Source organism: Salmo salar, chromosome ssa14 (assembly GCF_905237065.1).
Source record: "Salmo salar chromosome ssa14, Ssal_v3.1, whole genome shotgun sequence".
NCBI lineage: Eukaryota > Metazoa > Chordata > Actinopteri > Salmoniformes > Salmonidae > Salmo > Salmo salar.
The window spans coordinates 72,677,399-72,700,087 of NC_059455.1; the positions used below are offsets into that span (position 1 = coordinate 72,677,399).

Sequence of the window (22,689 nt, forward strand, 5' to 3'; positions counted from 1 at the left end):
GGATGGATTATCTTGACAAAGGAGAAATGCTCACTAACAGGGATGAAAACACATTTGTGCAAGAAATCTGAGAGAAATACGTTTTTTGTGCGTATGGACATTTTCTTGAATCTTGTATTTCAGCTCATAAAACTTGGAACTAACACTTTACATTTTGCGTTTATATTTTTGATCAGTGTATATGGGAATGTGTAACTAACTTCTATCTCTAGCCAGCCAGATGACTGTATTGGTACAACCGGGTTCACTGCTATTCACGAAACTTCATCAAAGATTCAATTCCAATGTCCATAAGCAAACTTAAATAGAATGTGTGCCCAATATATTACTTTACAGGTGGAATGCTAGTATGGATGTTGGAGCAGGGCCAATGCCTCACTCAACATACTCATTGACCTAATGGATATCATGGCCAATAACTAACACTTGAATCTTCCATGTTATATCTGGTAGCCGAGATATTCCATTATTTCATTTCAACATGTTCTCATCAGAATGAGACACTACTGCAATTACCAATAATACATTACATTGGGAAAATATAGATTGAAATGCAACCATGGCTGAAAAATAATTGGAAATGTATAATTATGCTTTACGTCAATTTCTGGGTGAAAATACAGTAGGGACGGATGGCCAATTTCTTAACTAGATGATGTCATTGTTTTCAGCAAACCGCAGTCCCGAGCATCGGTCTCCAGTGGCTTGATGCTAGGGACATCTAGTGGCTGACAAAGACGTTGTCCTCATAGTGAGACAAAGAAACAGCCTGAACTGCCGCAGCTACTCCAGAGCATACTGTAGATGCACCATACCAAATCACCCCATATAACCCCTATACACTAGTGTAGATCTGAGAGAAGTAGATGGGTCAGTGTAAGCAATATGGCAACAATTCCACCTGGCTGGTGGTGCTATTACTATGTTATATCTATATAATCCTCTCAGATCTCCACAAGAGGGTAGGGGATAATTATAGTTGAGCCACTATCCCAAGTCCACACCATAGCCCCTGAGAGAAATGGATAGGGCCAAGGAAAATGGCGAACGTTACACTTTGCCTGTCAAAGAAGGTGGCACTATTACCATATTGGTTACATCTCACGTCCTATAGCTAACAAAGAGGTAAAGGCTACAGGGGTCCGTTTGGGATAGAGCGATAGAATACTCAGTGGGTGACAACATTTGGAGGGTTGCAGATATGAATTACAATTCTAAAGGGTTTGAATTGCTCCATACACTCCATGGCATTGTACATGACTAGTATGTGACTAGTTCTGACTAAGATATGTGTGTTTCACCTAGCTATGTTAAGATGAATGCACTAACTGTAAGTCGTTCTGGATAAGAGCATCTGCTGAATAGCTCAAAAGTAAAAACGTACGAGACTAGTGAGGGACTAACACTAGCAGCCACAAGGTGGCGATATACAATACAAGATATACTGTAGCACTGTTGAATGATGCTGCATTGAATTGAACAGAACCAAATGTTTAGATCGAAAGAAAATATACACAGGGACACCATTTCATTATAAATCTGTAAAAACGCATTTTAATGGTAAAAGACACATGAAAATGACAAATATGGAAACCGCTTCCTTTATAAAAACGACCTGTTATTACTGTGTTTATGGCAATAAATATAGACTGCATCATGTACAGCAGATGATCACAACAAGATATATTTATATGAATATCCAGTGAGTGGAGTTAGCTTTTCTAGCCCGAATTACTTACAATCATCCAATGTTGAACAAGCTGAGGCTGGGCCTAAGTAATGCAATAAACTCTTCTTTTGGTTGGTGATGTGAAAGGTGATATGTATCATGTTAAGATGGGAACTTCATCTTAGAATGGCAAGTATTTACATAAATGGAGGACACCAAGATGAAGAATTTATGCTTTTCAAATTTGACAACTGCATTGAAGCAAATTTTATCAAAAATGTCAAAAGGGCAACTGGAAAAAAATATATTGGGCAAAGGGTTCTATAAAGACAAGACCCCGGAAGTGGGCTTTGCAGGATAACTTTTTCAAGAGAGGAGTGCAAACTGGGATATCCAAATGAAAGAGCACCTACAAAACATTGGCCAATAATAAATTGGCCAATCTATTCCAAGATTTACTCTCAATGAGATAGTAGAAAATAAGATATTATTCTAACCCTGATTCTTCAAAACAGCCAGGCAACATATAAAAAATGAACAATCTTTAAATATGGAATCCGCAGTAGGGAAAACAGTGCCACTGTCTGCCCCATGGCCGTTGTTTTTGTTTTGTTGACCAAGCGGAGGTGAGGAGCATCGGCCCAACGTTGTAAAAAAAAGCATTACATATTCTGCTGTTCTATCGCGCGTGCAATGATGTTCGAGTGAAAAACAACAGTGTTCATTGTTTGCAGTAACTTCTTTGTTGTTGTAATATCGCACACGGTCGTGGTGGTTTCACCATCAAGGATTCCAGCTTTAAAATAAACAAAAAAAATCACAGTCATTAAGAATAACATTCCAAGCCACAATCTTGACAGAAATTGCACTTCAAAATACTGGTCAGGGTGAGATGTCTAGTACCTTTCTATATTTGGTTGTACAGGAGTAGGATCTTCATTTGACCACTCTTTTGTTGCCGAGACTTTCCCTGCACCGCAGGAAATGCAGATTAGCTTTGTGATTTACATAAATTCACTGAAACCCCACACTAACACACGGTTATATTAACAGTATTGCACTCTTCATGTGGCTTACTTCTGACCAGCTAACAGCCTACCCACCGATCAAGCAACATTATAGTCTAAACGTTCAAATCCTGTTGCTGCAGGATTATTTTGCTGTGACAATATATGTCAAATGAAGACCTTACACCTGTACATCATACAGTATAAAAACAGCAAGAGTAGTATAATGTATTATAGAGTTATCAAAGGGGTCGACGGGGGAATAGATTAACTAAATAAAATCTTTATCTACATTTCATTCCAGATCTCACAGAGGATAGTACAGAATTGCATAAGAGCACATCAATAATAAATTAACAGCAATGCCATTAACCAAAGGAAGAGAGTAAAAAAAGATTACAAAACATATACTGCATATTCAACATATCTATATATTATTCATATAATTACATAATCACATTATAGTCAGAAGCCGTACGCTCCTGAGTGCTCTTCTTGGATTCCTTTTGTCTTCTTCAGTCTCAAAGACAGAATTGTTTCTAGCTCTGCGATCATGGCTGTCTCTGAAATGGCACCATAGCCCCTATGTAGGAAATACGTTGCCATATGAGATGTACCCAAGACACGTCTGTTGCACTGTTCCCTAAAGGTGCTCCTTCCTATCAGAGTTTAGTCTGGAAAGAAGGCGGCATCTTTTGGCCTTGGGTAGTCACTGGAAAAACACTTCCTTCTCTAAAGTGTGCATCTGTATCTCTTTCTGTGTGTGTGGTTCCCTTGGACAAAGTGCTCGTCCGGGTGCCTGTAGTGTGTGAACTGCCTTCTACCTCTGTCCCAGTGAACAGCAGTTTAGTCTCTTCCCTTTGACTCAAACTCCCATGATTCTCTGGTCTCATGGTGCACACGTGTACATGGGCCATATCTGCCTTGTCTGGGAGAGGTGTTGACTGTCTGCACTCGGCCCCGGCCTCTCCCTCTCCTACCCTGTTGTCCTGGTAACTGGTGTGCATGCTAGTGCTAGGCCTAGCAGCCTCTTTCAGACTGTTCTGATGGTCCTTCAATGATGAAGGCCAACTAAGTGGCACTTCGTCCAGTCCAGCTCTCCTGATCCTGGACCGGTCCATCTCTGAAGGGGTAGGGGTGTTCTGGGCTGTCATGGGCCGGTCCATCCTTGCCGGAGTAGGAGTGTCCTTTGCTGCCACAGGGCTAGTCACCAAGCTGTAGAGTGGACTGGTCCTGGGCTGTACCATGTGGATCCCCCCAATGGGGATCATCAGGTTGGTGATCCTGGCTAGCTGCTGGGAGTGGAGAGGCAGGTGGCTGAGGACACCCCCGTGGCCCCCTCGGGATGGTCTAGTCCTGGGGGACAGGAGAGGGGGACGCAGCTCGTCGTCCTCCTGAACAGAGTAGCTCTTCATCTGGGTGGGGGTGAGGGGAAGGAAGGGTGTAAAGGTTTGAACCACAACACAACCAAACCACAACATCAACACGACTTGTGAAGAAACATACCATGGTTAAATCAGGTGAGCTGACTGAGACATTGACACATATTTAGAGGCTGATGACACAGTCCCTGTGGTTACAGTCTAAGACATCTAATGATAGGCGTGTGTCTCATTTTATCACCAACTGCCCAGAACAAATCGTTTGTGTCTATTTGGGATCTCTCACATTATTTTTAGGTTTTGTGTTGTTGGTTTGGTTTGAATCATATAAAACTACCCTTCCTTCCTTTTCCTAGAAAGGTGTGACTTTAAAATAACCCTGAATGTACCCGCCTGCATATCTGTATTTGTTTTGAATGTTTATTTTACTTGAATTTGGCTGTTTAGCCCTCACAGGAACTGCTTTGTGTGCAGAAAGGGGCTTATTTTAATCTCTGAACCGAACCAAATAAACAAACATTGCAGGTGAGTGAGCAGCACTGTGGTTATCAAACCAGTCCGTCTAAGGTCGGACACAAAGTGTGTCTGTGTTGTGTTCTAGGGTTGACAGAGAGAGACTGTGAAATACTCACCGGCCGTGCCTTGGAGCTTGTAGCTGTAGCAGGTCTGTCCCTGTGGGGATTTGAAGATGGGTCTCTGGGCAGATGGGTTCTGTGTTGAGCAGGGCTGGTTGCCTGAGGGGCAGGGGATCCACCACTGGGGGACTTGGACCTGACAGGTGAGAGGCCTCTTAGGGGGGACGGATGTCTCTCTAGGGAGGGGGAGACATGACAACCTAGCAGAGACAGAGAGGAGGGTGGGGAGGGGTGACAGGGGGCAGGGGACAATTTATGACTAGGGGGCAGAGATGAGAGTGGTGGATGAGAGGGGTGGCAGGAGACAGGAGAGAGGTTATGCCTAGGGGAAGGGCAGCGAAGAGGAGACAGGTCCACTCTAGCGGATAGGGAGTGAGCAGGAGACAGGTGATGAGATGAAGATAGGGCTGGAGATGAGAACAGGCGATGAGATGGAGATGAGGACAGGCGATGAGATGGAGATGGAGATAGGGCTGGAGATGGAGATAGGGCTGGGGCTGGAGATGAGGGCAGGCAATGAGATGGAGATGAGGACAGGCGATGAGATGGAGATGAGGACAGGCGATGAGATGGAGATGGGGCTGGAGATGAGGACAGGCGATGAGATGGAGATAGGGCTGGAGATGAGGACAGGCGATGAGATGGAGATAGGGCTAGGGCTGGAGATGAGGACAGGCGATGAGAAGGAGATGGAGATAGGGTTGGTGATGGACAGTGGCGTGGGGAGCGGTGACCAGCGCAGTCCAGGTGCCTCCTCCGGGAGAACAGAGCTCTCTTCTTGCTGGGGGAACCAGCAGGGTAACAGAGGCTTGTCTCCTGGGGATTCAGCCTCTGAGGCTGGCTGGGCTGGCTTGGTCCAGATGGTCTGGTCCTGTCCCGGTCTGGTGTGGTTCTGTTCTGGTTTGGGGGTTTGGGTGGCTTCAGGTGGCTTGTGGAGGAAGGGTCTTCATGGGACCAGGACTCCTCTTCACCATCATCATCTTCATCATCATACTCGTTGTCATCGTCGTCTTCTTCAGTTTCGCTGACGTCAGAGTATTGGTGCTCGTCCTGTCCTGTCTCTGGCCAGACTGAGCAGTCTTCACTGCCTCCTGAGAGGAAGGGGGGGAGTATGAGGCAACTGCAGTGGCCTGAAGATTGAAATGGGACATGACACTTTCTAGCGGCCCAAACTAATGCACAGTACACTGTGGCCTGAGCCAGTTATCACTTTGTTTTCTATTCTCTATCAGCAAATTATTATTGGATACAGTAAGAGGTAGACACAGCAACATGACATCATCCTACCTTCCTCAGCCTCTTCCAGAGAAGAGCCAGTCATTGGCCCGTCATGGCATTTTTTCCCATGGGCCTTGGACTTCATGTGTTTAGTGAGGTTCCCTGCAATAACAGAGAACCATCACATTACCATCCCGAGACATTACTAACAACACACTGGATGAACAGAGATGTCAACTCCAAGCAGGTTGCAGTACCCTTTCCTTAAAAATATATTTTATAAGAGAGACCTGATTCCAATAAGGCAGCAATTCCAGTACCTATCCACCTATCCATAACCACTAGAAAGTTGCAGTCCTGTGACTATCTGTAACCACAACAAAAGCAGCAGTCCTGTGTCTATCTGTAACCACAACAAGGCAGCAGTCCTGTGTCTATCTGTAACCACAACAAGGCAGCAGTCCTGTGACTATCTGTAACCACAACAAGGCAGCAGTCCTGTGACTATCTGTAACCACAACAAGGCAGCAGTCCTGTGACTATCTGTAACCACAACAAGGCAGCAGTCCTGTGACGATCTGTAACCACAACAAAGCAGCAGTCCTGTGACTATCTGTAACCACAACAAGGCAGAAGTCCTGTGTCTATCTGTAACCACAACAAGGCAGCAGTCCTGTGACTATCTGTAACCACAACAAGGCAGCAGTCCTGTGACTATCTGTAACCACAAGGCACCAGTCCTGTGACTATCTGTAACCACAACAAGGCAGCAGTCCTGTGACTATCTGTAACCACAACAAGGCAGCACCCCTGTGACTATCTGTAACCACAACAAAGCAGCAGTCCTGTGACTATCTGTAACCACAACAAGGCAGAAGTCCTGTGTCTATCTGTAACCACAAGGCAGCAGTCCTGTGACTATCTGTAACCACAACAAGGCAGCAGTCCTGTGACTATCTGTAACCACAACAAGGCAGAAGTCCTGTGACTATCTGTAACCACAACAAGGCAGCAGTCCTGTGACTATCTGTAACCACAACAAAGCAGCAGTCCTGTGACTATCTGTAACCACAACAAGGCAGAAGTCCTGTGTCTATCTGTAACCACAACAAGGCAGAAGTCCTGTGTCTATCTGTAACCACAACAAGGCAGCAGTCCTGTGACTATCTGTAACCACAACAAGGCAGCAGTCCTGTGACTATCTGTAACCACAACAAAGCAGCAGTCCTGTGTCTATCTGTAACCACAACAAGGCAGCAGTCCTGTGTCTATCTGTAACCACAACAAGGCAGCAGTCCTGTGACTATCTGTAACCACAACAAGGCAGCAGTCCTGTGACTATCTGTAACCACAACAAGGCAGTAGTCCTGTGACTATCTGTAACCACAACAAGGCAGCAGTCCTGTGACTATCTGTAGCCACAACAAGGCAGCAGTCCTGTGACTATCTGTAACCACAACAAGGCAGCAGTCCTGTGACTATCTGTAACCACAACAAGGCAGCAGTCCTGTGTCTATCTGTAACCACAACAAGGCAGCAGTCCTGTGACTATCTGTAACCACAACAAGGCAGCAGTCCTGTGACTATCTGTAACCACAACATGGCAGCAGTCCTGTCTATCCATAGCTCACCTTTGGTTTTGAAGGCAAAGTTGCAATGCTTGCAGACGTAGGGTCGTGAGTCTGTGTGCAGGCGGATGTGTTTACGCAGCATACTAGGCTTCTTACAGCGGATCCCACACTCCTCACATACATATCTGCCTCTGCCTCGACCCCGCACGTACACATACTCCTCACTAGACCTGTAGCTAAAGGGACAAGAGAGAGAGAGGTCATTTGTATTTATTCAGTGTAGTGTGGTTTTATTATGTATAGGTAATGCTACCACCATAAACCTTGTGATTTGATGCTAGTGTTCTTTCAATAACATCTAGGAATGGAGAGGAACCTGAGTGAACAGAGTTACGAAAGTTCTGATCTTTTGATCTGAATCCCGGGTCCACTTTTTAGTGGTGAGTTCATTTCCACCCCTGATGAAACCACATTTCATATGTCTGTAATAAGCATTGGTTCTTTATACAGCACCTGCAACCTGCTATAATGTTTATATTTATCACTGTATCATTTTGGCACACACCCTTCTTACATAGTGAACACACTGGTAGCTGGTTAGGGGGTCCACCCGTGTGTGTGTGTGTGTGTGTGTGTGTGTGTGTGTGTGTGTGTGTGTGTGTGTGTGTGTGTGTGTGTGTGTGTGTGTGTGTGTGTGCGTGTGTGTGTGTGTGTGTGTGTGTGAGTGCTTCTGGGCTGGAAGGTGTTCTGGTTTGGGATATAAAAGCCACTCTGTGTGAAGCTGAAGTGGGGGCCCTGCAGTGGCACTCTAACACCCTTCACCACCCTCTCACACCACGATCACCCAACCCCAGTCCAAACACAGAGAGCCTGCGACATCAGCCGGGGTTTGGAATAGCCAGCCAATAAAAACACAGGGTTTGGAACAGCCAGCCAATAAAAACAGACCAGAGAGGGAGGGAAACCCTGGGCTCAGACCAGCTGCTCCAAATAAACAGAAAATAAAACACCTTTCTATTAATAGGAACGGTAATTACAATGATAGCTAACATGCTTAATGGTGTGTGTGTGTGTGTGTGTGTGTGTGTGTGTGTGTGTGTGTGTGTGTGTGTGTGTGTGTGTGTGTGTGTGTGTGTGTGTGTGTGTGTGTGTCGATAGTTACATGGCGCACGCCTTTTCTGAAAAGCTCCTTAAATACCAGCCCCTCATATCACGCTTGGACAGCCTGGGTGGCATTGATATTTGGCAGTCTGGGCCGTGTACATAGGCTTACGGTTTGTGGCTTTCAGATTGCAGGCCTGCCTAAGAGTAGAGCAAAACCACTGTCTAGGTACTGCTCTGTTTTAGACATTATGGGCAGCCTAGCTGTGTGGCGGAGAATGAGCTTTTTGTTTCCTTATTAAGTGTCCTTGTATCAACAACCTTTGACATGTTTGAATCGTTTATGATGTAATGTGATTCGTGGATTCAAATAAAGTATTTCAAATGTGAGTGTGTGTGTGTTTGTGTGTTGATGCATGAGTGTGCATGTGCCCACTGACAAAAAATCCCACATGTCGAACTGATATACAGCATGTAGGCACATTGAGGGCCACCAACCCACTCGCAATTCATAGTTTACTCTGACACCCATTCATAGATCCTGCCCCTAGCTTTATCTTCAGCGAGACAGCCTACACTAAATCCTCCCTCACTCAGCCCTCACTCCCCCATAATGTAGCCATACGGAAAGTTCATTGTTTGACTTCCTCTGTCTTTCACTGCTTTGTTTTATCATCCCTCACACACACCGGCCCGAACAGATGGAGTTGGTGGGCTCAGAGCTCCACACAGCGCAGCCGGGAAGAGAAATGAGTCATTCCCAGCTAGCACATTGGGTTTCTTGGAAGTTGTGGGAACGTATGTTTTTGGTTTCACATTGGTTGTGGGAACGAAGCCATACGTCTCCTGACCGGTAAAACTGAACGATTTTAAAACGTTCTGAGAACAGAAGTGAAAATTTCACCTGTTCTGAGAACATTTTACTCTGGTTCCTTGAAGTATTCCTTGGAGGTTTCATGAACACTGATAACGGAAGTTATAGGTTATTTGGAGGTTTTTGAATAACATCTTTCACTGAATGTTACAATAAGATTTAATAACACACACTGCTAGTTAACTTTTTTAAACTCCAAGCACAGATAGGACACATGGAAATTAATTTCTTCAGGCATTAATCATGCAAACACATACATTTTTTATTGTGACACAGCATCAGTGAGATTGGAACCCATAATCATGTTTTTTCCAACCATGGAAAGAGTCCACTGCGCCACCAGGATGGAGCGAGCATGCCATGTATTTTTTACGGAAACATATCTGTTCATTTTATTCTATTCAAACAGACCCCATTACAAAGGAAACAAGCACTCATTAAGATCAGGTTTGGCAAATTAGTGGGCGTGGCCAACACACCTGACACTTAACAAGATAGAGGATAGAGATAGTTTTGATGATGCTGAGAACGGAATGGATGAATTTCTAAATAACATGCTAAGAACATTCTCTGAATGTTACTTAAGTTTTCTAGTGATTTTTAAGGAACGTTTTCTCAACATTCTGAGCAGGGACGTCAAGCACCCATTATTTCAGAGGGGGCACGAAGTACATTAGGATGAAATGGGAGAGGTGTTCATTATGCCGTATTATCATTATGCCTAATTCTATGTCGCAAATGTCTATTTTTCTGCATAGGTTATCTAAGCATACCTCTTGACCTTTTCAATTGTAATTTTAATGAATGATGCACATTTATTAATTTAAGAAGGTTTATGCCTTATGAGTTTAGTACAACTGCCACACTGATATATAGTATCATACCAATTTTGTATTATATTGTGGAGTAACTACAATGTTGTTGATCCATCCTCAGTTTTCTCCTATCACAGCTATTAAACTAACTGTTTTAAATTCACCATTGGCCTCAACGTGAAATCCCTGAGTGGTTTCCTTCCTCTCCGGCAACTGAGTTAGGAAGGACGCCTGTATCTTTGATGTGACTGGGTGTACTGATACACCATCCAACGTGTAATTAATAACTTTACCATGCTCAGAGGGATATTTAATGTCTGTTTTTTTACACATCTACCAATAGGTGCCCTTCTTTGCGATGCATTGGAAAACCTCCCTGCTCTTTGTGGTTGAATCTGTGTTTAAATGCAATGTTCAACAGAGGGACCTTACAGTTAATTGTATGTGTGGTGTACAGAGATGAGGTAGTCATTAAAAAATCATGATAAACACTATTATTGCATAAGCCCATGCAACTTATTATGTGAGCACATTCTTACTCCTGAACTTATTTAGGCTTGCCATAACAAAGGGGTTGAATACTTATTGGCTCAAGACATTTCAGCTTTTCATTTTCTGTTCATTTGTAAACATTTCGAAAAACAATTCAATTTTGACATTATGGGGTTTCGAATCAATTTAACACAACAAACAAAATGTTGGAAAAGTCAAGGGGTGTGAATACTTTCTGAAAGTTCTGTTCTTATGCATAATCAATGAATATGGGACAGTAGGTGGAAATAGAATAAAGACACTCTTCCCCTCTGTTCCTCTCAGCTCTCAAAACAACTCACTCTGTGTAGGAGGTAGAACGTCCAAATTAACACGACGGTGATGGCAAAGCAATGCTTATAGTGGAGCTGAGGTGTAAAATAGACAAGCTACTCTAACTTGATTGATTGCCTGTAATGGCTTGGTAGCTATTTATGAGGTTGGGAGATAGGTTCCCAATCTATCTAGCTAGCTAAAGCCAACTTCATAAAGTTGCTTTATTATGGAGAAAAAATACCACTGATATAATTATTTGATAAAACGTGGGCTTAAAAATGAAGTTTAGTCACTAAAATACCTGTAGGTCTAAGCACTTAGATCACAATATCTACTAAGCTAACATATGGAATTGTTTTAGGATGGTCATAAAATGTATCATTTAGCTATTTGATTTGGAATTTTAGGACCGCTGTAGGTATATTAGTTAGCTCAAATGGTTCGATCTGGACAATCGGTTTTGTGGTAAAACCTCTTAGAAATTAGGACGTCTGTGATAAAGAGTCCAGACGGCTGCCGTAAAGCTTGTGGATGCCGTAGAGCAAAACAGATGACTGTGTCATGTTCGTGTCGTCTCATCTTTCATCGTATTAGTTTGTAGCTCAAACGATTTGAGGTTCTACAGGCGATTGTGACGATTTTCTAGTCCGGATCCTCTCAAGTGTAGAAAAACACAGCTTTTACAAGCCCCCTATTATGGAATAGACACAAACTTTATATCAACGGAAAGAGGGGATTAAGCTGTAGCCTCTGCAATACATTTTATAATCAAAATGCTATCACGGTGTGAGGCACAGGTGCATCAATAGACTCTAGGGGTTTTAATTAATCTGAAAGAAAAACTAAAAAGGACAGTGCTGGCGGGTCACATGCCCTTGTGCCCCCTATGGGAATCTGGTTCTGAGACGGAATGTATGTTTTTAAATAACATTCTTAGGACATTCTATGAACGTTACTAAACCCTTAACAATGAAGATCTGTGAAGTTATTTACGAATTATCTTTGAAAGACAGGGTCCTGAAAAAGGGGCGTTTCTTTTTTGCTGAGTTAAATTCAGAGAATGTAAAGGAACAATGTTCTTCTGTGGGAATTTCAGTACTTCAGCGTAACGTCTCTTACAGGTTTCCTCATGGTTATATTTTAAAGTCATGTTCTCAAATTGTTCCGAGAACGTTAAGGTTTTAAACACTGTTTCCCATGCTTGTTCAATGAACCATAAACAATTAATGAACATGCACCTGTGGAACGGTCGTTAAGACACTAACAGCTTACAGACAGTAGGCAATTAAGGTCACAGTTATGAAAACTTAGGACATTAAAAAGGCCTTTCTACTGACTCTGAAACACACCAAAAGAAAGATGACCAGGGTCCCTGCTCATCTGCATGAAAGTACCTTAGGCATGCTGCAAGGAGGCATGAGGACTGCAGATGTGGCCAGGGCAATAAATTGCAATGCCCGTACAGTGAGATGCCTAAGACAGCGCTACAGGGAGACAAGATGGACAGCTGATTGTCCTCGCAGTGGCAGACCACGTATAACAACACCTGCACAGGATCGGTACATCCGAACATCACACCTGCGGGACAGGTACAGGATGCAACAACAACTGCCCGAGTTACACCAGGAACGCACAATCCCTCCATCAGTGCTCAGACTGTCCGCAATAGGCTAAGAGAGGTTGGACTGAGGGCTTGTAGGCCTGTTGTAAGGCAGGTCCTCACCAGACATCACCGGCAACAACATCGCCTATGGGCACAAACCCACCGTCACTGGATCAGACAGGACTGGTAACAAGTGATATTCACTGACAAGTCGCGGTTTTGTCTCACCAGGGGTGATGGTCGGATTTGCGTTTATCATCGAAGGAATGAGCATTACACCGAGGCCTGTACTCTGGAGTGGGATCGATTTGGAGGTGGAGGGTCCGTCATGGTCTGGGCGGTGTGTCATAGCATCATCGGACTGAGCTTGTTGTCATTGCAGGCAATCTCAACACTGTGCGTTACAGGGAAGACATCCTCCTCTCTCATGTGGTACCCTTCCTGCAGGCTCATCCTGAAATGACCCTCCAGCATTACAATGCCACCAGCCATACTGCTCGTTCTGTGCGTGATTTCCTGCAAGACAGGAATGTCAGTGTTCTGCCATGGCCAGCGAAGAGCCCGGATCTCAATCCCATTGAGCACATCTGGGACCTGTTGGATCGGAGGGTGAGGGCTAGGGCCATTCCCCCCAGAAATGTCCGGGAACTTGCGGGTGCCTTGGTGGAAGAGTGGGGTAACATCTCACAACAAGAACTGGCAAATCTGGTGCAGTCCATGAGGAGGAGATGCACTCCAGTACTTAATGCAGCTGGTGGCCACACCAGATACTGACTGTTACTTTTGATTTTGACCCCCCCCATTTGTTCAGGGACACATTATTCCATTTCTGTTAGTCACATGTCTGTGGAACTTGTTCAGTTTATGTCTCAGTTGTTGAATCTTGTTATGTTCATACAAATATTTACATATGTTAAGTTTGCTGAAAATAAACGCAGTTGACAGTGAGATGACGTTTCTTTTTTTGCTGAGTTTATTTGAGAACATTCCCAATGTCAAACCAGTAGGAGAATGTTCCTAGAACATTACTAAAATTGAAATGAAATGTAACCATGTTTAAACTTTTAGGAAACGTTCTGTTAAATTAATGAAATACCAAGAAAATATAGATTTTTGGGGGCTCAAATTCCTTAAATGTGCTGACAATGTTCCAAACCAGGCAACTGTCCTGCTCCATTCCCAGAAAGTTGTGGGATAATCACGGCCATAGGACAACCACGCTCTCACCAAGCTCTAAGAAACATATGGTTCTCAGAATGTTATGTGCTAGCTGGGTTGTGACTGATGAGAAGAATGCTGTGAACCTGAGTCATGAAAAAAACAACAGGTTCCCAGGGGTACTCGGAAAGATGCAGAGGAACGCACAGATGGCACCTCAGTGGCACAATCACAGATAAGATAGAGGAGACCAAGTGTTCTCAGAAGTTTCAGTTATGTCTGATTTATAACCCCAGTGTGATTCAATCTAGCTGTGTGGATTAACGTAAATGAATGTAGATGATTCACGGTGCTCTCAATCTCTCACAGCTCTTTCTCTTATCTGACACATCCTACATAAGTCCCATTACTAGAGAAAATTAGTATCAAACAACACTTTCTTCATCTAGGTATACACCTTCCTCTCTCTCCTCTGAAAATAGTATCCCTCTTATGTTCTCTGTCTACAAATACAGTTGAATTCGGAAGTGTACTGTGGCGTACAACAGGTCAGCCACCAGGGGGAGACTTGTCGAGGCCTGGTAACAGATGGAGAATCCATCACGAGGCGGTGGCTCCATCTGCTGGACGTGCCAGGTCTCGATGGGCTCTCCGGACAGGACTAATTGGGGCTGATTGGGAGCTGGTGAGTAATCAAGGGCGGATTTCTCACCAGCTGTGCGAGGCTCATAAAGCTGCCAGAAGGGCAGCACACAAGGAGGACTAGGGGAAGTGAGGTGACTTCCAGGTGGTTGGATACGGTTACCCGAGCTAAGACGAGGGCGTTGAGTTTGTGTGCCCGACAGGATACAGGAAGACCCGGAGCCCAGGAGAAGGTATTCCGGAGAGGGTCTCATGGGGGAGACCTGTTCTTTTCTTTTTGATTTATTATTTAATAAACACCCTTGAAACTGAGCTATGTAAACGTCTTGACCAAAAACCCTGGTCTGCCACAGTACATACACCTTAGCCAAATACATTTAATCCTAGTAAAAATTCCCTGTCTTAGGTCAGTTAGGATCACCACTTTATTTTAAGAATGTGGAATCTCAGAATAATAGTAGAGAGAATGATTTATTTCAGCTTTTTTTTCTTTCATCACATTCCCAATGGGTCAGAAGTTTACATGCACTCAATTAGTATTTGGTAGCATTGCCTTTAAATTGTTTAACTTGGGTCAAACATTTCGGGTAGACTTCCACAAGCTTCCACAATAATTTGGATGAATATTGGCCCATTCCTCCTGACAGAGCTGGTGTAACTGAGTCAGGTTTGTAGACCTCCTTGCTCGCACACGCTTTTTCAGTTCTGCCCAAAAAAATTCTATAGGATTGAGGTCAGGGCTTTGTGATGGCCCCTCCAATACCTTGACTTTGTTGTCCTTAAGCCATTTTGCCACAACTTTGGAAGTATGCTTGGGGTCATTGTCCATTTGGAAGACCCCTTTGCGACCAAGCTTTAACTTCCTACATTTTTTACATTTTAGTCATTTAGCAGACGCTCTTATCCAGAGCGACTTACAGTAGTGAATGCATACATTTCATACATTTTTCCCCCCATACTGGTCCCCCGTGGGAAACGAACCCACAACCCTGGTGTTGCAAACACCATGCTCTACCAACTGAGCCACATGGACATACATGTCTTGATGTATGTCCATGTAATAATTTTCCTCCCTCGTGATTTTTGTTTCATCAGACGAGAGGACATTTCTCCAAAAAGTACGATCTTTGTCCCCATGTTCAGTTGCAAACCATAGTCTGGCGTTTTTTATGCCGGTTTTGGAGCGATGGTTTCTTCCTTGCTGAGCGGCCTTTCAGGTTATGTCGCTATAGGACTAATTTTACTGTGGATATAGATACTTTGTAACTGTTTCCTCCAGCATCTTTACAAGGTCCTTTGCTGCTGTTCTGGGATTGATTTGCACTTTTCGCACCAAAGTACGTTCATCTCTAGGAGACAGAATGCGTCTCCATCCTGAGCAGTATGACGGCTGCATGGTCCCATGGTGTTTATACTTGCATACTATTGTTTGTACAGATGAAGGTGGTACCTTCAGGAGTTTGGAAATTGCTCCCAAGGATGAACCAGACAATTTTTTTTCTGAGGTCTTGGCTGATTTCTTTAGATTTTCCCATGACGTCAAGCAAAGAGGCACTGAGTTTGAAGGTAGGCCTTGAAATACATCCACAGGTACACCTCCAATTGACTCAAATTGTGTCAATTAGCCTATCAGAAGCTTCTAAAGCCATGACCTAATTTTCTGGAATTTTCCAAGCTGTCTAAAGGCACATTCAACTTAGTGTATGTAAACTTCTGACCCACTAGAATTGTGATACAGTGAATTCTAAGTGAAATAATCTTAGTAGATGTAGTAGATGTCCTAACCGACTTGCCAAAACTATATTTTGTTGACAAGAAATTTGTGGAGTGGTTGAAAAACAAGTTTTAATGACTCCAACCTAAGTGTATGTAAATTTCCAACTTCAACTGTAGACACATGATTTTTCTGTGCATCTCCGTTCATGTGTAAGTTGTCATTCATTCAATCAATCCCCATCTAAAATGGGAATGAAATCGGCCACTCCTCCCCTCTACAGCTGAATGGCCAGAACCATTGACTGTTGGGTGTAACTGAGCCTCTACAGGGTACAGTAGAGGAAGCTGTGTAGTTGTTGGTAATTTCCTTGCCAGGGCCACTCAACAGACGGGCTCTGTTGGTGTAGTCAGACAGCCAACCCTTAGCCCCTCATGTCCTGCAGAGGGGAACGACAACACTTCCCAGCACTACACAAACGACATGGAGACCAAATACCCTCACTGTCTGTGACTAGTAGCTTACAGTACACATGTACCATGGTTTGCACTGAACAGAGAGACACTTGTAAGGCTGAGGATAGTTTCTAATGTCTTTATGAATATAAAGCCAATAAAGCTTTGCATCTTTAAATTATGTAATATTGTGGAGTGTTATTTCAACTCTAAAATGTAATCAGTCATAGACTACTCACCCTCCCTCACAGATCCAGATTCGAGGTGGAGGTTCTCTACATTTGCTAGTTGACTGGGCCTCCCCTTCTTTTTCCTTCTCTTCGTTCTCTTCCTCCTCCTCTCGTTCTTTCTTTGGCACCTTGTCCTCTGCAGACTGCTCTTGCTCTGTTGTCTCAACACGGTGGCTGTCGCCGGGCAGAGTGGCATGTACCTACACTCGAGAGAGACATGTAGGGCAAATTCACCAACCCTGCTCCAGAAACATCAGGCCAAGGAGACAGGGATGGGGGGAATTCATCATAACTTATATGTTTCAGTACTTATCTACATTATACTGTGGCATTACAATTTACAATATTGACCTACACGCTTCAAATGAAAAGTAAGTCCAAAATGTAAGACTGTATTGGGTCATATACAAAATATAGTATGAAAGACTACAACACATAGTACAGTATGGGACAAGGTAAAATAACTACATACAGTACTTCCTATTTCACATTGGCCATTCTATGAGGAGGCCTCCAGTAAAGTCGACTTACCTCAGAAGGGCATGGCGTCTTCATGTCGGCAGGCTCTGGTGTGGTCTCTGCAGGGGTGGATGACATGGGAGACATGGTATAGATGGTGTAGCTGACCCTCTGCTTGCAGTCCAACAGGGACAGGGCTGTCTTGGTGGAGAGGCCTGGAGGGTTGGGGTCATACTCGCTGGTAGACCAGGAGGAGTACACTGAGGGCTGGTCAGTCAAGGTGGAGGGGTTTGGCTTGATGTAGTTCAGATAACACCAGCTGTGAGAGGTGGTGGACTGAAGGGTTGGATATGAAGGTCCTTCTGGACTTATGGGAGTACACACCCTAGGTAAACATGTTGGAATCTCAACCTTTTCTTCTTTTGTTGATGTTTCTGCGATTACGTTTCCTACACAACTCTCCTCTTCTTCCTCCTTCACTCGTTTCTGCTGCTGTTTGGACTCAGGGCTAAAATCAACACTGTTTGAAGGGGATAACATGCGCTTGTAGCTTCCTGAGCCTGAAGATCTACAGCCCTCCTCAGACCACAACTGGCTGCCTGGAGGCAGAGGCAAAGCCAAGTGGTTGCCTGGAGGTAGAGTCAACTGGCTGACTGGTAACAGAGTCTCAGACAACCTCTTGCTGCTTACAGGCAGAGTCATGACCAGGTGGCTGTTATGTTCAGACGTTGGGGTATCTCTATTCCCACTGTTTAATGCAGAACAAACAGGTTCCTGGGACCTAGATGTTGTGGTTTGGGACAGAGTGGTGTATATGGCACTGGCTAGGGTGTTGGTGTCTGCCTGTTGCCGGACTACTGCTACTGCTGGTGATATGGAGGGCCGGAGTAACTCTGGGCTGAGTGTGATGTTAGGGTGAGGGTGGAGGATCTGCGGAGGATGTGTTACAAACTCTGAATGTCCATCATGACTGTGAGTTGGGACTGGAATCTCCAGCTTCAGGCCTGTGGATATTGGAAGGTAGTGGGCCCTAGCAATCCCTAATGGGCACTGGGTGGGGAGGGGGTGGGGAGGGTAGACAGGGCGGGGTTGGGCAGGGTGGATGTAGGTGTGGACAGGACGGAGGGAGATAATTACAGGCTTCCCTGAACATAGAGGTGATGGGGCTACCCTCTGGAGGGGATCAGGAGATTCTACAGAGTTCTGAGAGGGTAGAACTTCAAAGCAATGTCCAGTCAACTGAATACTTTGGCCCAGTTTCCATTGTGAGGGAGGCTCTCCGCAAATAGTTTGCACAGGGTTACAGGATGTGGGTTCGCCTGACAGAGGGGAACCAGTGGCCGAACTAAGGTGTTGAGGACCTGGGCTTAGTCTAGAGGAGGAGCTGGGACTGACAGGGTCAGGACTGGGGATGCAGTGGGAAGGGTTGTTCACCTTTAGTGCTGTGTGTTTGGCAATAATGCAGGAACTGGGATTCAGCTTTAGTTCTACAGGTTTGGCAGGCTGCTCCTCCTCCTCTGGGTCCCTGACCGGAGTGTGTCTCATGAGGAGACATTTGCGTCTGTCTCTCCAGCCGGCCGCCGAGCGCTCAGGGGACAAACTGCTGTAGTCAAAGGACTTGCTTCGCATCTCCGACATCGCCATCAAAACAGATTGCTGCCGTGGGTCGTAAGGTGCTTGCTCTGAGGCCGACCGCCGCATCTCCCTTTTGTGATGATGCAGCCCTGGGACGGTCAACATGTTAGGGGCCCTGGATCTCCTCAATGGTATCCCAGCCAGGGTCTCCATGTCTCCGGGTCTGGTGGACTCCTCAAAGGATGCAGAGTGGCTAGATGCGTGGGATGCACAGCTGTCCTGGCTGGGGCTGCGAGGCAGGGAGATGGAGTCAAAGCTGGACATGGACTCCCCTGAAGACTGGGCGGCCTCTGCAAGGCGAATTCGTTTCTTCTTCGGGGGCAGCTTCTCGATGGGGACCCCAGACAGGGTGAGGCTCCTCTGTGGCCACTGGAACTCCTCTGTCCTCTTGGTCTGTTTAGGCATTAGGGAGGCCATTTCTGATTGTGTCTGAATAGGCTCAATAACATTGGTGTTGGAATCCTCAGTGATGAATATCTCAGGGACCTGAACATTGCGTTGGCGCACCAGTTTGCGAGGTGTTGGTTTGGACGAGTGTTCCTGCAGTTGTTTTTGAGACGCATCCTCAAGAGATGGGAATTTAATATGTGCCTCCTCTTTACCTTGACTCTCTGTAAACAAAGTGTCCTGTTTCTCAAATGAACTAGTATGTTGAATCACTGAGAAACCTTTTGATGTCCCTCCCCAATCCTGCTCTAATCGTGACCATGAGTTTCTATTGCATGCTACACTTCCTTCGTCTCTGCCTTGCACCAACGTGGACAAGGTGGGTATGGATAAAGAAACAGGAGAGGATGGATCATCAGATTCAAAACTCTCTTCTTTCCTTCTCTTGCGCATTGCCAAAACCCCTGGTCTGTTGATCGGATAGTGTATCAACTGTGAACGGTCCATCTGGCATATTGTTGTATCAAGACTCTCTTGGGGAAGTCGTGCTATACAAAGACTTCTCTTGTGTGCCTTATAACCTTCCCAGTTCTTACATCCAACGCCACAGGTCTCACACTCGTACGGCTCTGGTTGACATTGCTTATGGTCAGGAGGCACGACGGACATATTGTGATTGTAGAGCAGAGTGTTGGAGCTACTGTGTAAACTATGTTCCTCTTTATTTATTTCAGCACCTGGGGGTAGTTCGATAGCAGGCTGGCGTCGTAGCATCCCAATGCGGCGAGACTGTGTTTCAGACCGTTCATCGAAAGATTGGCTAAGGCGGAAGTTTCGTGGGCAGGCGCCAGAGGAGGCATCAGTTGAACTAGCAGCAGAGGGCATAGAGAGGCTTCTCAGAAGAGGAGCCATGGAAGTGGATGTCTGGCCTGCCGTTGAATCCACGTGTAGTGATTGGTGATGATGAAACTTCTCACACGGAACACCCATAGTGATGGAACCACTGCTCTTAAAGCCTGGGTCTCCAGGGTTGACGGTGCTGTGGTGGACTACAGGCGACTCTTTCAGAGATAAAGAAACCTTAGACTCTGTGCTACTTCTCCTAGAGAGAGAGAACCTCCTGGGCTTGACGCTGTCGATCTTACTTGTGTCCACGACAGCCTCATTGATAGTAATGAGGTTGGTGATGTGGTCAATGACCTGCTTCTTGGGCACTGTGAATGGGATGCTCTTCTCCTGCTGTCCCTGGCTTCCAGAAGGCTGCTGGTCCTGATGCCTGGACATCCTCTGGAGGTGGCCCAGACGGCCATATTTCCCTAGGATGATCTCTGCATAGCTTTTGGCACTTTTGGTTACGGTGGGTGGGCTGTCCTGTGACTGCTCAGTGCTCTCAGAACGAGAGAAATAGCCAGACTCTGTGCTGCCTCTACTCCCCATACCCATCGAGGAACTGATCGAGTCAGACGAGCCTAGAGGGCCACGTTTCCCTCGGCTCAAACGCATGGCCAGCCTCTTCTTGACGGCGTAGGAGTTGTCCATCCCACTGGACTGCTCTCTAGATCTCTCAGTGTCTTCATGGGTCTTCTCATTGGCTACGCTGCCTTGTCTCTCTGTGTTGGAAGAAGCAGCAGACAACGGCTGTCTAGTTTCGTCTTCTGACTCTGGCACCGGTTCTTCTAAAGCACTGGGCTCTCCAGAGGCGAGGCCGGCCTTCACCCTGTGGGTATGGGACTTCCGGTGCTTGTAGAGGTTGCTCTTGGTCTTGAAAGAAAATCCGCAGGGAGCACAGGGGTAGGGCCTCTCTCCGGTGTGGGAGCGGATGTGTTTCTGCAGGACGCTGGGCTTGGCACAGGCACGGCCACAGTAAGAGCACACATATTTCCCAGGTTTTCCAGGCTTACGCTCCCGTTTCTGCTTTAGGGTGCCCTCTTGGTTCTCCTCTGTGGCAGGAGCCTCTGTAGACTGGGTGGAGGTGGATGATGAGGAGGGAGTCGCCCTGGTCCCACCAGACGAGGTCCGAGCCACTCTGGTTGGTGTTGCCTCTGCCTTTGCATGCTTACCCTCCTCCGCCGGTGGGGTGTCGGAATCAACGCTTTGCCTCTGATGTCTGAGACGCTTGCGCTCCCGCTTATTAGGCAGTTTGTGATGTTGTCCATGTTGTTGTTGAGGGCCTCCTTGTTTGGAGCGAGTCTGTTGTGTCTGCGGTTCATGGTTCTGGGAGGAGAGAGATTTGGGAGGCGGAGAGTCTGGGAGAGGCAGAGCAGACTCTCCTGGGAGAGGCAGAGCAGACTCTCCTGGCTGAGGCTGGTCGTGAACTCCGGACTGCTCCCCAGTCGGCAAGCAGCTATGGCTGTGCAACGCCTCCATAAAACGGAACAACAACCTCAGGTAGACACCTGGGACCCCTCCACCTGAGCCTGAGACAGGCCACACAGGTCAAGCCTATTCATTTAACAGACTCTGGGATTGATGTATGATGAGTATTTTGTTCCTTAGTTATATCTGTCTTATACTGGCTTTCAGGCTGTCTGTACTCATACTTAGTACTTACTCAAGTCAAGCCATTCATTTAACGGATGCTGGGTAACAACTGTGATTTGTCATGCGATGATGGGGAACTTTTCCATCCTGAGCCAAAGAAGCAACCCATCCTGGAGCTCTGTTGGCTCCCAGAGTCAACAACTCTGTCCTCTGAGCTTCTGAGGCAGTCCTGTCAGATAGTCCTGTATTCAGATACTGGGTTTAACCCGTTCTTGTGTCAGGCCTTCAGGTTTTCAGATCCAGTTTTCAGGACTTTTGGTTGGATGTCTGTGTCCTCTGGTTCACTCCAGAGGATCTAAAAGAAGGAAAAAGAAAAGATCAGATTACTGACAGACCCACCTGAGGGGTAGTCTCTATCTTTCCTTCTTTCTCTCTTTCACACACACAGTGCGAACACATGGATGCACACACACACACACACACACACACACACACACACACACACACACACACACACACACACACACACACACACACACACACACACAAAATTAAATTACATCATGAAGACAGATGGCAGTCTCTCTCCGCCCACTATGATCTAAAAACATTACTGTTGAAGGGAGGGAACCAAACAGCTAAAAAGCAAGGTTGTCATCACTGTTATTTCTTCAAGATGGATGATCAAGTTGGAAACAAAACTTGGGAGTTTGGTCATACAGTGGGGTGAAAAAAGTATTTGACCCCCTGCTGATTTTGTATGTTTGCCCACTGACAACGAAAGGATCCATCTATAATTTTAATGGTAGGTTTATTTAACAGTGAGAGACAGAATAACAAAAAAAA

At 45.5% G+C, this 22,689-nt stretch overlaps 1 protein-coding gene across 4 annotated transcripts in view; it reads right to left on the bottom strand.

Annotated features, from left to right (window-relative positions):
* Positions 1 to 1,526: 1,526 nt before the first annotated feature.
* Positions 1,527 to 22,689, bottom strand: part of LOC106570255 (transcription factor HIVEP3) — a 45,589-nt gene continuing 24,426 nt past the window's right edge. The window contains exons 2-8 of one of the 4 annotated variants that reach the window (XR_006758917.1): positions 17,413 to 22,198; positions 16,891 to 17,081; positions 7,543 to 7,718; positions 5,981 to 6,073; positions 4,691 to 5,823; positions 2,573 to 4,091; positions 1,527 to 2,465 (exon numbers count right to left, since the gene is read on the bottom strand). Coding sequence is in view for 3 of the 4 variants with exons in the window: in XM_045694767.1 (XP_045550723.1) it covers positions 3,339 to 4,091; positions 4,691 to 5,823; positions 5,981 to 6,073; positions 7,543 to 7,718; positions 16,891 to 17,081; positions 17,413 to 21,729 (6,663 nt within the window). In the remaining variant the exon portion in view is untranslated. Of the gene's footprint in view, positions 4,092 to 4,690; positions 5,824 to 5,980; positions 6,074 to 7,542; positions 7,719 to 16,890; positions 17,082 to 17,412; positions 22,199 to 22,689 lie in introns of all 4 variants that reach the window. The other 3 variants (XM_014142370.2, XM_045694768.1, XM_045694767.1) reach the window with 3 other exon arrangements.